The 16,397-nt window shown below is 41.6% G+C and overlaps 2 protein-coding genes across 5 annotated transcripts; both read left to right on the forward strand.

Annotated features, from left to right (window-relative positions):
- Positions 1-226: 226 nt before the first annotated feature.
- stx16 (syntaxin 16) lies at positions 227-5,942 on the forward strand. 4 transcript variants are annotated; one of them, XM_026307586.1, is made up of 9 exons: positions 227-666; positions 3,378-3,389; positions 3,497-3,604; positions 3,692-3,832; positions 3,991-4,153; positions 4,290-4,378; positions 4,836-4,979; positions 5,247-5,327; positions 5,638-5,942. In XM_026307586.1, exons 1-9 carry the CDS (start codon positions 541-543, stop codon positions 5,737-5,739), a joined length of 966 nt encoding a protein of 321 aa, XP_026163371.1. In that variant the 5' UTR covers positions 227-540; the 3' UTR covers positions 5,740-5,942. The 4 variants fall into 4 exon arrangements, with proteins under 4 accessions (XP_026163371.1, XP_026163373.1, XP_026163372.1 ...); XM_026307588.1 differs by having other exon boundaries at positions 227-621; XM_026307587.1 differs by lacking the exon at positions 3,378-3,389.
- A 1,961-nt stretch (positions 5,943-7,903) lies between these two features.
- On the forward strand, positions 7,904-10,520 carry LOC113130510 (EEF1A lysine methyltransferase 3). The gene is made up of 3 exons (XM_026307220.1): positions 7,904-8,125; positions 8,217-8,328; positions 9,991-10,520. The coding sequence occupies exons 1-3, from the start codon at positions 7,964-7,966 to the stop codon at positions 10,386-10,388; spliced, it is 672 nt and encodes a 223-aa protein (XP_026163005.1). The 5' UTR covers positions 7,904-7,963; the 3' UTR covers positions 10,389-10,520.
- The last annotated feature ends 5,877 nt before the right edge of the window (positions 10,521-16,397 follow it).

The following is a 16,397-nucleotide window of genomic DNA, read 5'->3' on the forward strand; positions in this document are numbered from 1 at the left end:
TAGCCAGTTAAACCTGTCTTTAATGGGATACTCACAGTGTAAAAACATATACACTGAGATTAAACTCATATAGTTCCTCCAATTATTTGTGTCCAGCTGGAAAAGCAACAGAAAAGAGCAAAGTTTGGCTGTGCAGGGGATTGTCAAAGTCAGTAGGTGTCGCTAATGAGCTTCAGTTAGAGATGAACGCCGCCGTTTTTCTGTAGTAGAAGAAGAAAAACCAGCAGTTACGCAGGTGTTTACGTTTCTCCACTTCCGTAGCAGCTTAAAGCGGGATAACGTTTCCAATCTGACCTTAAATCTAAAATTTATACGAGAAATTGTCGGCCATGTTTCTTATTTTCAGCTTTAGCATTAGAGAAGCTTAGCAGGTGAACATGACCCAGGTCGTTTGCTGTCCACTGTAGTTACTGTATCGCGAGTATTTCCCATCATTCATCGTAGGCGAAGCTAAAGCTAAAGCTAGCGGTGTGTTAGCAGTTTATTAAATCGTCGCCTGATCCGCAATCTGTTAACTTAGATAATATCAAGTAGGCAGTCATGGCCACTAGGCGTCTGACCGATGCCTTCTTGTTAATGCGGAACAATGCGATCCAAAACCGGCAGATTTTGGCTGAGCAAGTGAGTACATACGACCCCCGTCTGAGTACACGTAGCAATGCTGCGGTGAGTGGTCTGCATCGTTTTGACATTTTACTGTGTGTGTTTGCTTATAGCCAGGCTCTGACACCTCCTAGATAGTTACTGCGGTGTGTCATTAGCTGCTCATTGTTAGCCAGGAGGACATCTATCCCGGGAGCCTGCCTGTGCCCCGTCATTTCACCCCAGGACCGAAAATAATAGCGGTCCTCAGAGGGTCCATATGTGGGTCTGGCCTACATCCACCTTTTTCAAGGTGTCTAGTGGGCGATATGGATACTACATATTTACTACAGTGTTTCACTCACCTCTGTACTTCACTACAGTGATGCCAGAAAAGTGCAATCTATAAATCCACTGTTGCCATTTGCAGTCCTGCCTACTGACTCACAATAGACTTAAGAACCTACAATAAATACTGATTAAACCTGTGCTGGGCTTATCTGTAATGATGCCATTAAGGAAAAACAGGAAAGCTCCTCGTTAGTTTTTTTGTGGGGGGGCAGTCCTCTTGTGTTACACCAGCAATAATTACCAAGGACAACTTTTGTTTTCTCTTTCAGTTTATCTGTGGCATAAATGTGACAGATCACAATTATTGATTGAAAAATATATATACTTTAACCGCTAAGTAGAAATGGTCAGTTTTGTGAACCTGACAGCACAGTTTGTGGCTGATTGAGGTTTTTGACTTGAGCGCTTACAGGTTTTGCTCCAGAAGTGTTCACCTTGTACTGTACAGAGAGCAGGTGTTAGGTGACCACGTCCATTCACACTCAGCTGGGACCATTTTAACCAGTTCCTTGCTCCCAGAGGTAGATGTACAGAGACATGAACATAAATTGATAGCCATTCAGTGGCAAGCAGCCTATACAGCTGACAGCTGACTATTTGGATATCTGCTGCTGACCTGGATGAACTGTTACTCCTTACCCTTATTTATTTATGTTTTTATTGCTAAAAGTATATTACTCTGCCATCCCCAATGGCACAGTGTAAAGAGATGAGTGCACCTGGAAATGCTGATCTTTCACTGACACAGATGATTTTAGCTAACAGCTAAGCTTACAGAGCAGAGACCTTTAGATGGCTGTGGTTCCTGAATTGACAGTCTGTTAATGCTTCACAAGACAAGAGTGTATTAGAGTGATGTGCTGGGGTAAACCTCAGGACCATCAGCAAAAATCAGCAAATAGTATCAGCGTAAGTCCCACACATAAGAGATCTGTGGCCTGGAACATTTTGTTTGGAGTGATTCATCTCTAATGGTGCAGCTGCTGTGCTCTTGCAGATGAGCTGCTTACACATTGTCTGTCATTGCTCCCATTTAGAGAGAAAAGAACATTATCCATTCAATACTCAGCCCCCCCCCCAATTTTCCCTATAGAACAATAACAGTCATTATGGACAAGCCCAGCTATTTTACTTGGAATAGTTAAACACTCATGCAATAACACTTGTATACACCTGCAGGATACTGTTTTTGGACGTCAGCTCTGTGTTCGTCATCATCAGCATGAGCTTTAACAGTTTACAGTAGCTTCAGAAAGTCTTAAGACCCATTTACTTCTTGCACACTTTAGAGTCATTTTGTATTCATTTTACATTGGTAGTTTTTAAACATTAGTCAACACTCAGTAACCTTTAACGACAAAGTGACCTCTGTCCAAAGGGTTTATTTTGTGTCCTCGAATCAGATAATCTTTGTCCTCATGCTTTCAGAGTACTTTAAATGTTAATTGATAAAGTCCAAACAGGCTGTCATATGTCTTTAAGTCAGGGCTGCTCTGCCTAACTACTCTACCATAAAGGCCTTTTCATTTAAAATGGTATGTAAAACACAAAGTGTGCAAAAGGTGAAGTGGTCTGAAAGTAGTAAAGTGGTGTTTGCCTGAATGTTCTCCATCACATCACTTGGTTGTTTGTGGTCGGTGGTTGGGTTAAGTAACTTCTTAAAATAGTGGTTGAAATGTAGATGATTGCTACAGCTCCTCAAATATGAGCCAGCATTTTACTCCTTACTGATTAGACTAATCCAAGCAGGTTGTGTGTTACGTTATGGATGTCAAATACATAAATAGACAACAACGAGTATAGCCTATATAATATCTGTATTGTTCTGCAGTGTCTCTTTTCAGTGTATGTTTGGTCCCGTTGTTCAGACTTCATTCATATATGTTGTGAACCACAGGCTGCCAGTCGAAAACAGTCAACCCAACAATGTAAAAACAGCTTAAAAAGTCGCAATCTGTATTTTCTGGCTCTAAGTTGCTTTGTTGAGCAGCGAGTCACGTTCATTTCATTTTACAGTGATGCAATTGTGATGCACATGCAGGCTTCATTATATTTTGACAGTCAGTCTTCAAGCTGAGCCATTACTGTTCTTGACTTTTTTCCTCACTGTTTCTTAAGTGTTTCTTTAATGATTTTTTTATGTGGAATTATTTTCTTACTAGATAGATTAGATAGGTTCAACTTTAAAGCATACGTATGTATACGTGGACACATAAACTCAAGACAAATGTAAATGAAGTTAAAATGGTTAGATTGAATTTAAACAGCTGTTTAGTGTAATCAGCATTCTTATCTCAAATTAATGAAATTATTGGTGGAGGTGGATGCAAAAGCTCTAACTTGGTATTCACCGTTGATTGGCTGACTGTTACTTTCTGTCTTTCTCCCCTTTTTTCTTGTTCTCTGTGGGATGGGGCCACTCTGCTCTCTGCCAATCACGTTAGGAGCTTGATGAGGTACTGCTGACTTCTCTCTTTGTAGAATTCAACTTATAAAAAGGTGCATCATCACCATGTTGAATTATTGTATGAAATGGTTTAATAGAATTCTTTGTGTTTTGAAGTTGGCTGACGATCGAATGGCCCTGGTGTCAGGGATCAGCCTGGATCCTGAAGCTGCCATTGGAGTCACCAAAAAACTGCCCCCAAAATGGGTAGAGGGGGTTGATGAGGTAAAACTGAAAGGGGATTAGGAATGTACAGATATATGTGAAAGAAAGTCTTTGCAGGGCTGTTGACTGTCAATCGTTGCCTTTCAGATCCAGTATGAAATCACACGGATCCGTCAGAAGATGAAGGAACTGGCCTTACTTCATGACAAGCATATGAATCGCCCCACACTGGATGACAGTAGTGAAGAAGAACATGCAATAGAGATCACTACTCAGGAGATCACACAGGTATATTCATTTTACCATTACTATTTGAGCATAGTCATAAGATCATATGATATTGATCCTCTCACTGATTGACCTAAGAAGCGGACATGGACACATCTGACAGTAGTTAATGAGCATGAGTTTGAAATGGATAAAACCCAGTTCATTTGTGGTTGCAGATGTTCCACCGATGCCAGCGAGTTGTGACAGGTTTGCAGTCTCGTTGTGGCCACTGCACCGAGCAGGAGGAGAGACTGTTGAGAAATGTGGTGTCGTCTCTGGCCCAGAGCCTGCAGGAGCTGTCCACCAATTTCAGGCACACGCAGTCTGGCTACCTAAAACGTAAGAACTACAGTAAAGCAGGGTTAGGTCTTCTGACGTTCTCTTTCCTTGCTCTTCTCTACTCTCATATTGTAGTTTTCCATCTTTATGTTCTTTTGTTGGTATTTGAGCATTGAGTAATTGTTCAATCTGGCAGGTATGAAGAATCGTGAAGAGAGATCAAAGCACTTTTTTGACTCGGGGCCACTGATGGAAGAGGATGAGGATTTAGCTCTATATGACAAGGTGAGTGTGTTCTTTCTTTTTTTTAATAATTGGTTTAAAGGAACTGAGTAAGTGTACACAGCATACAAACAGAGTAAGAAGTATGCTTTCTTTAACCATGAGACTAGTTGGAGAATATGTGTTGGCTGGTGCAGAGCTCCAATTAAAAGAGTCGTCACATACAAGTTGACTTTTCAAAATTCTGTTTAAAATATTAGGACTAATTCAAAGTCTCCTATCCATTCTGATGTCCAGGTAATGAGGTTGTTTTAGTTCATTGGTACAGTATGGTGTTATTGTTATTATTCAGGGAAATCAGTCACATTTTACCCTGTTTTTCGTTTTCCTATAAAATGAAAATTTAAGTCCCGTCAGGCTATAGCTGCATTGAATAATACTTTACTATATTGTATATTGTGTATATTGTGTTCTGTATTACTATAGATGAACCTAATTTTATTCTTAATTTCTCTTTCAGGGGTTCACAGACGATCAGCTGATGCTGGTGGAGCAGAACACAATTATGGTGGAAGAACGAGAGCGCGAGATCCGACAAATAGTACAGTCCATCTCAGATCTGAATGAGATTTTCCGGGATTTGGCTGGAATGGTGGTGGAACAGGTATTCGAAGCAGCCCAGACACTGAAACACAGAATTTAAAAAAAGTCAATTTATGAAAAGATGTTAACGAAGAAAAAATTATACAGGATACTGAACAGTACAGATCATAGTATGCAGCTTTTAGTGAGGGCTAAACACAAAATTGTTTTATATTATTAACTGCTAATTCACAACAGTGTATCTCCATGTAAAAAACAAATAATTTGCACCAAAATCTTACTGAATCAAAAGATCCTTTCCTAATAATATTGTCCATTTCGTTTGAAGGGCACCGTTCTTGACAGAATCGACTTTAACGTGGAGCAGGCTTGTGTTAAAACAGAAGATGGATTGAAACAGTTACAAAAGGTAAATACAAAAGGCTCGTGTGTCGATGCAACAATGTGCTTTTCATCACAAATGCACAATACAGGCTGCTGTTGAAGATTTTAATATATTTAACTGGTAACTTTAGACACTCAGCATTTTCTTGCAAACTAGTAATGACACCCAGAGTGGAAATTAAACCAGCAACTGTCAATGGGCTAAAGATGTTAGGTTTGTTATGTCTTGGTATATTATTTGCCACTTCTTCAAGTCTTAAATGAAGTAAATTGCTACAAACTGTTAAACACTTGTCCAAAATACAATATTTGACCTGTTTTCATTTTCTTTGCAGGCGGAACAGTATCAGAAGAAAAACAGAAAGATGCTTGTCATTTTGATCCTCTTTGTCATAGTCATTGTTCTAATTATTATTCTTTTTGGAACAAAGTTTTAATTATCCATTCCTCCACCTTTTGTTTTCTGTGTGGGCGTTTGTTGTGCATCTGTGTGGACTTGGAGTTGGTTTCAGCTCTACTCAAAACAAAGCCAACTGCTTTTCATACCCACCAGGAAATGTCTACAAGAATTCCATGTTTCTCTGCAGTGGCACTTTGGGCTAATGGGAGATGTTGTTGAGGTTAATTTTAGTGAAAAAAAGAAAATCAACAGTCTGTTCCAGCCGTGGCTATTTTATGAAGTGACGTGCACCCAAATCGGTAAGACTGTCACAGAGGTTTGTCAGAATCAGCCATATTGACATATTTGTCTTAAACAAAAACACTTATCGGTTTGTAAAAATGGACTACTGATGTTAAATGACTATAAAGCAGAACGTTCTCTGCTTGAGCTCAAAGCACGAATTGTGATGTTTGTTGTGTAAGGATGCATCATTTCTGTTCAATATCATTGCAGATGTTTTGTTTCTGTGAGATGAAGAGTGAATGTTTGTAAAAGAGACATGCAGCAGATATCATTGTAGTACAAATTACATTTATGTCCTGGCTCAGTATTTTATCCGAAAAGACTAAAGGAGAACAGATAAGTGCAGTACCAGATGTGATAAGAATAGTCAATCAGAACCAAAAATATGTCTGTGGTATAAGGGTTTTGTTTTGTTTTATAATCTTACATGTCCCTAAAATTCACACTAAGCTCCTTGTTACTCCACCTTTGGCCTGAGGGGGGCGTCGACATCCATGAGCCTTCTGAGGTCCATGCTGTTATTTTAAAATCATGTTTCATAGAGGCTGCACTTTTCACAAGGTGCTCATTCTAAAACACTTGTTTTTGTTTTCCATGGTCCTTATATAAAGTGCTACCTTTTTTTAAACTTTTGCAGTTTGCACATATTGAGGCCTGAGGGGGGAGGGTTGTTGTGTTTATGGATGTAATACTACTGTCATCTGTGTGATGAAAAGAATTATTTATTTTTTAATAACGTCAAATAAACCAGAGGTTCAGATGTGTTCTGTGTCAGGCAGAATTACTGTATATTGAGTAAAGTGTATTTACAGTCTGAACCTATCAGTTATTGTCCTGTCTGCTGGCGAAACTGTGACGTACAACACAAACAGACTTATGAAGACAGCATTATGATTTTTGTTTCTTTGTTTTAAGATTGGACAAATTATATTTTAAATTACATTCTTGTGTTCTGTAAAGACTGATAAACTGCGATGATGAAGAGCTTTAGCCCACATATCTATACACTTTATACACCTGTTAAACAATCTTTGTCATTGATGTGAAGCTGTGTATGAAAAAATGGTTATGTCCTTGTGGTACTCCAAGCTTTTTGTTTTCCAGACGAAACGGGTGAGGCAACCGCAACATGTTTTTTTTTTGTTTGTTTTATTTTTTTTAATAAACCTGGAATACAATGATGATTTGTGTGGTTTGATCTGCAGCATTGATACTAAATCGTGTTGCCTGAATGATCATGTGACAATAATCATTAGTTGCTGGACGACTAACAAGTCATACAACATGAGATTGTCAAAGAACAGAGTCAGATGTCCAGATGATAATGTGACTCCACAAAGATTATCTTATTTTTTTACTGAGGACAGAAACATTTTGGGGCATCACTGCTGTCACTGGTTTAGTTAATCACATCATTATAGTAGTTCCTGTACTGATCAACCACTTTAGTATTTAAACAGAGGCTGTTGACATGTGTCAGCTGGTCGATGCTGCTCCTTAAAATAATTTGGGTGGCTTTTTACAGGCTCCCTAACCCGGAAACTAAGAGTGCATGCGTTACATTTCAAATTAAAAGCCCCGCATAGCCCTATGGTGACAATACAGACTTGGGCATAATGAATGCGTTTCAGTGCATTTATATGGAGTATAATTCACAGGTCTGCCTGTTTACACCGAGTAATGCTGAACCCTCAGTTAATTAGCCAAAGCTAGGCTAGCTAAGGTTAGCTAGGCTGACTAAAACCTGCAGCCAGTTAAAGAGTAAAAGTTGCAAAAAGATATTTTAGAAAAAATGAAAATGAATGTCTCTTTTTTTTGCATTAATGACCTCTCAGAAGCTTTTTTACATCCCCCTGTTAATTTAACGCTATTGGGATATTAATTTAGCTTAGCTCTTCCTGACCTGGAAGGTGACCGGTGCTTGTAACCGGGGCTGACTTTAGGGAGCGAATAACCACATTTGTTGACCATTAACCATGACTTGCACTGCAGGTGTAGACCACCCATTACCTGTTGACGACGGCCTGTTCGCCGAAACATTTGCTCAAGACACCGTGTACAGTTTGGCCGGTCAGGAGCTGAAGATCCGGCAGCTGTTCGGGGCTCAGCTCGGCGTGGCCGCCCCGGTCTGGGAGGCTGTAAGAGCCAGCTCGGTGTCTGCTGACCTTATGGAAAATAATGGGACATTTGAGTTGAACAATAATGGTGTGTGTTTGTCTGTGCAAACAGGGGTTACACTTGTGCCGGTACTTCGGGGAGCGGCCCGAGGAGCTGAGAGGAAAGCGGGTCATCGAGCTCGGAGCAGGCACCGGTGTCGTCGGTATTTTGGCAGCACGTCTCGGTATGATCGACCCGCACTGCGGAGAAATACATGCACGTCAATGGACGTGGTTTGCACTATACGTCCCTGAACCTGTTCTGTATGTTCATTTTGATTTATGCTCAGCAGCCTGCAGCTCAGGCTTTCATGCACTGGAGGCCACTGCAGATGTTGATGGTGTAGTAGCAGGTGTTGATGGTGTAGTAACAGATGTTGATGCTGATGCTGTAGTAACAGGTGTTGATGCTGATGCTGTAGTAACAGGTGTTGATGCTGATGCTGTAGTAACAGGTGTTGATGCTGATGCTGTAGTAACAGGTGTTGATGCTGATGCTGTAGTAACAGGTGATGCTGTAGTAACAGGTGTTGATGCTGATGCTGTAGTAACAGGTGTTGATGCTGATGCTGTAGTAACAGGTGTTGATGCTGATGCTGTAGTAGCAGATGTTGATGCTGTAGTAGCAGATGTTGATGCTGTAGTAGCAGATGTTGATGCTGTAGTAGCAGGTGTTGATGCTGATGCTGTAGTAACAGGTGTTGATGCTGTAGTAGCAGATGTTGATGGTTTAGCAGCAGGTGTTGATGGTGTAGTAGCAGGTGTTGATGCTGTAGTAGCAGGTGTTGATGGTGTAGTAGCAGATGTTGATGCTGTAGTAGCAGATGTTGATGCTGTAGTAGCAGATGTTGATGGTGTAGTAGCAGATGTTGATGGTGTAGTAGCAGATGTTGATGGTGTAGTAGCAGGTGTTGATGGTGTAGTAGCAGGTGTTGATGGTGTAGTAGCAGATGTTGATGCTGTAGTAGCAGATGTTGATGGTGTAGTAGCAGATGTTGATGCTGTAGTAGCAGATGTTGATGCTGTAGTAGCAGATGTTGATGGTGTAGTAGGAGATGTTGATGGTGTAGTAGCAGGTGTTGATGGTGTAGTAGCAGATGTTGATGCTGTAGTAGCAGATGTTGATGCTGTAGTAGCAGATGTTGATGCTGTAGTAGCAGGTGTTGATGCTGATGCTGTAGTAACAGGTGTTGATGCTGTAGTAGCAGATGTTGATGGTTTAGCAGCAGGTGTTGATGGTGTAGTAGCAGGTGTTGATGGTGTAGTAGCAGATGTTGATGCTGTAGTAGCAGATGTTGATGCTGTAGTAGCAGATGTTGATGGTGTAGTAGCAGATGTTGATGGTGTAGTAGCAGGTGTTGATGGTGTAGTAGCAGATGTTGATGCTGTAGTAGCAGATGTTGATGCTGTAGTAGCAGATGTTGATGCTGTAGTAGCAGATGTTGATGGTGTAGTAGGAGATGTTGATGGTGTAGTAGCAGGTGTTGATGGTGTAGTAGCAGATGTTGATGCTGTAGTAGCAGATGTTGATGGTGTAGTAGCAGGTGTTGATGGTGTAGTAGCAGGTGTTGATGGTGTAGTAGCAGATGTTGATGCTGTAGTAGCAGATGTTGATGCTGTAGTAGCAGATGTTGATGGTGTAGTAGCAGGTGTTGATGGTGTAGTAGCAGGTGTTGATGGTGTAGTAGCAGGTGTTGATGGTGTAGTAGCAGGTGTTGATGGTGTAGTAGCAGGTGTTGATGGTGGTGGTTTATGCGATCCATTAATCTGTAAATAAGAAATGTTTCCCTGAATAAACCCAGTGTTTCATCCCATTGTAATTATATTGTGATATCTTTTCCATTTAGGTGCAGCTGTGACCCTGACTGACCTTCCTTTGGCTCTCCCACAGCTTCAGACTAATGTCTCAGCTAACATGCCTTCCAGTGGTTGGCCCTCTTCTCCTCCTGCCACTCTCCCTCTCTCATGGGGTGAGGACCACATGAAGTTTCCTTCTGACTGGGATCTGGTACTCTGTGCAGATGTCATTTACCTCCCAGAGACATACCCACTGCTGGTGGAGACACTGACCCATCTGTGCAAGAATGGTGCCGTGGTATATCTTTCTTCCAAGATGCGAAAAGAGCACAGGACTCCAGATTTCTACGAGGAGCATCTACCAAGCAGATTTAATGTTGAGCTTGTGCACCGTGATGACAAGCAAAACATCAACATTTACAGGGCATGTCCAAGAGCAGAGCAGTGACAGGAGGTGCAGCCCGTCGCTTGAATTAGCTTGTACTGGGATCAGTTATGTCTCTGGTTTTTAACGTGTGTTTTTAAAGATTTTTTTTAAAAAGCAGTCGATGCTGTTTTGAAAAGCATCATTTACTTGAGAAATGCGTAATGTATAAAGAACATATTAGCTAAATAACATTTAGCTAATATTTGAAAGTACTGTCTACAAATGTTTCTGAAGTGCTAAATGTCAATGTAAATTAGCATCAGAGTTCAGAGTTGCCTTTAATGAACATGATTAGTGCTTACAGTATACATAAGTATGTCCCTGTGAAATATCACTAAAAGGATGAACGATTCAAAATTTCACATCCTTGGAAAATGACGGCGCAAAGGATAACGACAAGAACTTTGCATGATTCAGTTTGTGTAAGACTAAAATTTTCCAAGGAACTTCAGAAGAATCCTGACTGATATTTGCAGCACATTCTTTGGACAGATGTAATTGTGACCTACCTAGATAAGGTTGAGTTTAATATGTTTGGTGTGGATGTGACCAGGACAACCACAGATATTACACAGTGACGTGGAGATGGGAGTGTGCTGGTATAGGGCTGCATGATTGCGGATTCAGGCTGCAGCACAGGTCTGCTATTAATCACCTAACTAGAGATTTCCAGTTCTTTCTTTTATCACTTGACTGTTGTCACAGTTGAGCTCCATGCGGTTTCACTGAAAACACTGTTCTGACTGTGTTTCTTTAGAAGGCTGTATTGTTTCATGATGTGGATTCTTCTGTCGCTATAATTTTGTCCATTCTAGTCATAAAAAACTTTTTAGTGGCTTAAAACTCAAAGCAAAGTTCATCCCCTCCACACCAACTATTCTGTCAACATCAACAGATTGCCACCCCTGCAGCCGGCTGTCTGTACATACTTCATCCCCTCTCTCCTGCTCTCTGCTGATGTACAGACTTTCTGTTCAGAATAGGAAAGCCTGTTTGTTACGCTGGAGAGTTTCAAAGAAAGGGAGACAACACGTCCGCTGCCTGTTTCTACCTCTGCTACAGTTCAGCCGACAAAACAACAGATCCCTATCTCCCCGCAGAGTCTGCTCACCATCTCACCCAGCACCTCCCACGCGACTGTCATGTGACTTTGGTTTTGTTAGTATTTATTATTATTTGGTTGAAGTTATGAAGAGGTGGTGGTGTTGACCAGAGTGCTTTTGGATTAAAAACACTGAGTTAGAAAAGAGGAACTGGAGTTTATAGTTTAAACCTAAGTGATCTGTTTATAAAAATGTTGTATACAGCTAAACAAGCAGTAACTTAATTGTAATTTAGCTGTGAAATATTTTGTTCTAATAATCAATTTGACAACAAAATTAGAATTAACCCCAATACAACTGACAAAAAGTCTTTCTAGTCTGAATCAGCTGTTTGATTCATACTAGAAAAACTCTGATGGTAACATCTGCTGTAATTATGACTGTCTCTCTAAATCCACATTATTTTTATACATGTGATAAAACCCAGATTTCCATTCAACTGTCACTTTAAAGGGGAATAATAAAGACAGTATTTCTAAAGACCTGATAAATAAAATTCCTGTGGTATTTAATCAGGCTCTGTTGGTTGGAGGATGGGCTACAGGGGAGTGTGTGTAGTGTGGGAGGGCGACTGAAAACCACTGACCCTTTAAAACAAGTTGTCTGCTTTGGACTTCATTAGACCTCATGAGGAGCAAGGGCAACAATCAGAAAATAGCAGCTGAAGGTAGGAGGTAATGTGTTTATATAATAATATCTACCAACAATACATTTCTACATTTCTGCTAAAACAGCTTTAAAAACCTGTTTTTATCTAATACAAATATACAACATAATTAAAAAACAATCTAAAATAAGTGTAAATATTTCAATTTAAAGCTGTTTTAGAACATACATCTGAAAATATCTGAGCATATTATTTTTTCCACTTTTCAGATCTGTGCATCAGACCAAAAGATGGAGTTCTGGCCTGAGAGTCTGGGTCAAGCACCTCTTTATACCAAATTCGGTACAGTGCCCAGGAGAAATTGTGCACATAAGTGAGTTTAGTGCTATGATACCATTTTCAGTTGAGTTTAATTTTTGCTTGTTTGATTGTTGATGTGCAACAAAAGACCAGTTGCCTTTTTGTTTGTGCAATTTCAAAACTTACTTCAAAATATTCCAAATTAAGAATCTACATTGCTGTTATTATCATGTACATTATTTTATCTTATTAAATATCAGTTTTGTAAAATGCAGATACAGTGTAGTGACACCAGAGCTCATAAAATAAACCGACTGATTTTGTACAAAAATAAGATTTAAAAAAATGAACTGTGTTGCCAATTTTGCTGAAATGTTCCTCTTTAGATAAATGTACACACTTTTCCCTCAGCTACCACGACAGACATCAGGCAACACATCACCCACTGTACTATGGTGAGCAGCAGAATCAAGGCAGGGAGTCCAGTTATTGGACCACGCCAGGATCAAGAACAGGAGGGGCTCTGCAGGAGTTTAGCAGCTGGACAGATCCAGAAATGTGCTCTCCTATTTCCTCTCATTTCCCCTTTACTCTGGACCGTCACACTCAGCACCACCAGGAGCTTCAGCCACATGAAGCTAGAGACAGAGAATGGACAGCAGCTCAACGAACAGAGAGAGAATACGAGAAAGGATTTCTGAGGGAGGGATGGCAGAGGAGATGGGAGCCCCCAGGTCCTCTTCACTACAACAGGGAAGTTTCTACTAAAAAAAGCGACAGCAGCTACCGAGAGCTGGAGGCTTGGGCAGCTCGGTACAGCCATTCACTTCCAAGGAGGAGGCGCCTAGAGGCAGAGTTAAGGGGCTCCTCTCGAGGCCTGGTGGAGAGCAGCAGGGCTCCAGAGAAGGATGGCAGGAGTGGGACAGATTCTCAGTCAGCAGCTCTACAACAAATCAGACAACCTGCAAACATCAGAGAAGCAGCAGTGTGGGATAGAGGAGGCGGACCACAAAGTCCAACCCCCCATCCATCACAAGCTCCGGCCCCTCTCACAACCCACATGTGTGGCGTTCAAGAAAAGTCAGGCTACCAAAGGAGGATGTTTAGCCAACCTCCTGGCTATATTGCTCCTCCTCCCTATAACAGTCCACATAAAAGTTCACCTGTAATGCACTACTGCGACACCAGCTGGAACCAGGAAGGTAAGAGACCAACCTACTGGTCACAGCCCACACTCAGAAAGCAGGATGTCTCTGTTGGGCTACAAGATAAGAAGAAGGGAGAGAAAGAAAGCTGTACAAAACCAGATGGGAACACAACTTGGGCAGAGATGGATGGACTCAAGAACAGAAGACAGGAAACAGATGTCTTACAGGGAGGGTGTCCTATCAGTGTCCAGAATACACATATGTTGTCCCTGCAGCAGCTTCAAACGGCAGCAGCTAAGAAAACAAATGAGCAAACATCTTCAAAGATCATTGAAGGAAGGAAGTTCAGATTAAATAAAAAAACAGGTGGGATGACTATATTCTGTCTGGTGTCCCGAATAGCCAGCGTCACCGAAACCCCATCGTTACCACTCTGTACCTCACAAACAAGCATTCACGACACAGAATTAGGAAGGGCGTCTAAACATTTAAGGGGCAGTACTGACAGTCAGATGAATAAGCTTTCAGATGAAGTAGACTTCCAAGCACCAATGCTCACAGAGCACCCAAATAATCCTGATGCAAAAAATCTCAAAGTCAAGCAGATGGAGTCACCAGCTTGTGAAGAAAGTGAGATAACTGGAGACAACCTGTCTATCAAAGGAGAGACATGTGTTGTATCTCCTCAAAATACTAATACAAATTCTATACAACCTGTGCCAGCCAAATATCCTTTGTGGAGGGAGCCAAGTTTCACAAGCAGGACCAGAACTGAGAGTTCATCTACTTACTGTTTGAAAGAAAACAGTGAAGGAGAATCAGAAAGTCCACACAACCAAGAAGAGCATGCCAAAGTTCATCCAATCGATGTAGAAATAGGGAGGCTGGACATCAAGGACACAGAATCTGAGGGTAGTAAGGGTCTCCTGGTTATTGACACAACATGTGTTCTGGTTAAAATGGAGCTGATTCCATCACCAATGAAAGAACATGTTCACTATTTAGACTCCACAACACACACCGAACACAAGGCACTCAATGTTCAATCCACCACACCCCCTGAATCAAACAGTCAGGATGTGACAGCTGACCAAACCTCAGAAACAGACACCCTCCACCCTGTGCCTGAACCAGAATTCGATCTTATGGAGAACAGGGCACCTGAAAAAAGAAGTGAAATCTCTTCCACCTGCATTTTTTCATCTTCAGCATCTGAAACCTTGGAGGAACGCGCTGAAAGAATCTTAGGAATCCCTCTCCACCACTGCGACACTGAGCAGAAACCTGAAGATGCTACATCATGCCTTGACTCACATGCTGAGGAACAGGAAGAGGAGGCTGAACCTTCTCCAATAAAAACTGACATCCATGATCCAATTAGACAAATCCCAACAGAGGAGGAACAGTCACAGAACCACTCAGAGGTTGGTCAAACGGAGGATGCCTTGTGTTTGAAGGGGGCTGACGGGGGCAAAGACCAGGTGACAAATGAAGATGGTGAGGATTTCCCATTATTTGAGGAGCAGGTGTCTGTTGTGTCTGAAGACGAGCACACTGATGACCAACTAAAAAACATCAAGACATCACTGGAAACTAACATGACTGAGGATAATCTGCCTGAATCTACAGGTAATAAGGGTAAAACTGAGGAGAGACAAGGGGAAAATCCTCCTGCTGAAAATGATACCTCCTCTCAGCCTCCCTCTCAGGGCTTCATTCCACCTGCACACTTCTGTAATTCATCCTTACTGTCACACTCTGGTTTTTCAAACTCAGAACAAACTCTTGATTGCAAAGTGGCTGCAACTGACGCAGCTGAAAACCTTTCTCTTCATCCTGAAATCACATCCCTTCATCACGCATCATTACAGCAGCTGCCATCTCTTCCTCCTGCTGCCCCAAACTCTCCTCCTCTTGATTTGATAGATCACACTGCAGAAGCAACATCTGCTGTTAACTTGTGTGTCCAGGACCAGGGTGATGAGGGGCAAACACCTCAGCTAATAGAAAAAGAGATCAACAATGTCCTTGAGGATCTTGCTAAAGGTTTAACAGAGGAGCTGATGTCACAGCAACTGTCTGAAAATGGCCAAGCATTAAATGCTGCTTGTGTAGAAAAGTACAATGATACTGATGAACAACAAACAAAAGAAGCAGATGGGGATCCACCGGATGTTTTGGAACAGACACTTGAACTAACCAAAGAAAATGCTATTTTGCAGCTGCAACTTAACTATGTTAAAGCAGAAGATGCTGCTTGTCCCACAGAAAGATACATGAGCGAAGAGCAGCAGGCAGAGGTAACAAATTTGCAGAAACAATCAGCATATGGCCAAGAACAGGATGCTTTTTGTGTAAAGGAGGATATGACTGAAGAGCATTCACCAACATATGCTGAAGAGGATCCTGCAGGTCCTCTGGAAAACACTACAGACTGCCACGCTCAGTCAGAAATTGAAATTTTGCAGGACACTGAACTGCAGACACCTTCAGATGTGGTCTCACCCTCAGAGCTTCTTCCTCCGCAACCACCTGCATCACTCAAGGCAGATACAGAGCCTGTTTCTCCTTTGGAAGTGGATTCTGTCTGTCCCTCATATCTAAATTCTGATGCTGCTGACACTGGCACCTTAGAAAGTGTCACTCCTCCTCTTCACCTGGACTCTAGTGAAGAATCTCTTCAATTTTCATGTTCCTGTCTCTCTGAATCACCCCCAAACCTGCCACCCAGCTTTACCCCTCCTCCTCAGCAGGGAGGTGAAAGTGTTTCCTTTGACTTTTCCCACAAGTATCCCAGGTCCCTGTGGGATGTAGTGCACCGCATTAGAAAACATACAGCACCTGACTCTGACAATGAAGAGGAGGATGTGAG

This window comes from Mastacembelus armatus, chromosome 5 (genome assembly GCF_900324485.2).
Source record: "Mastacembelus armatus chromosome 5, fMasArm1.2, whole genome shotgun sequence".
NCBI classification, from domain to species: Eukaryota; Metazoa; Chordata; class Actinopteri; order Synbranchiformes; family Mastacembelidae; genus Mastacembelus; species Mastacembelus armatus.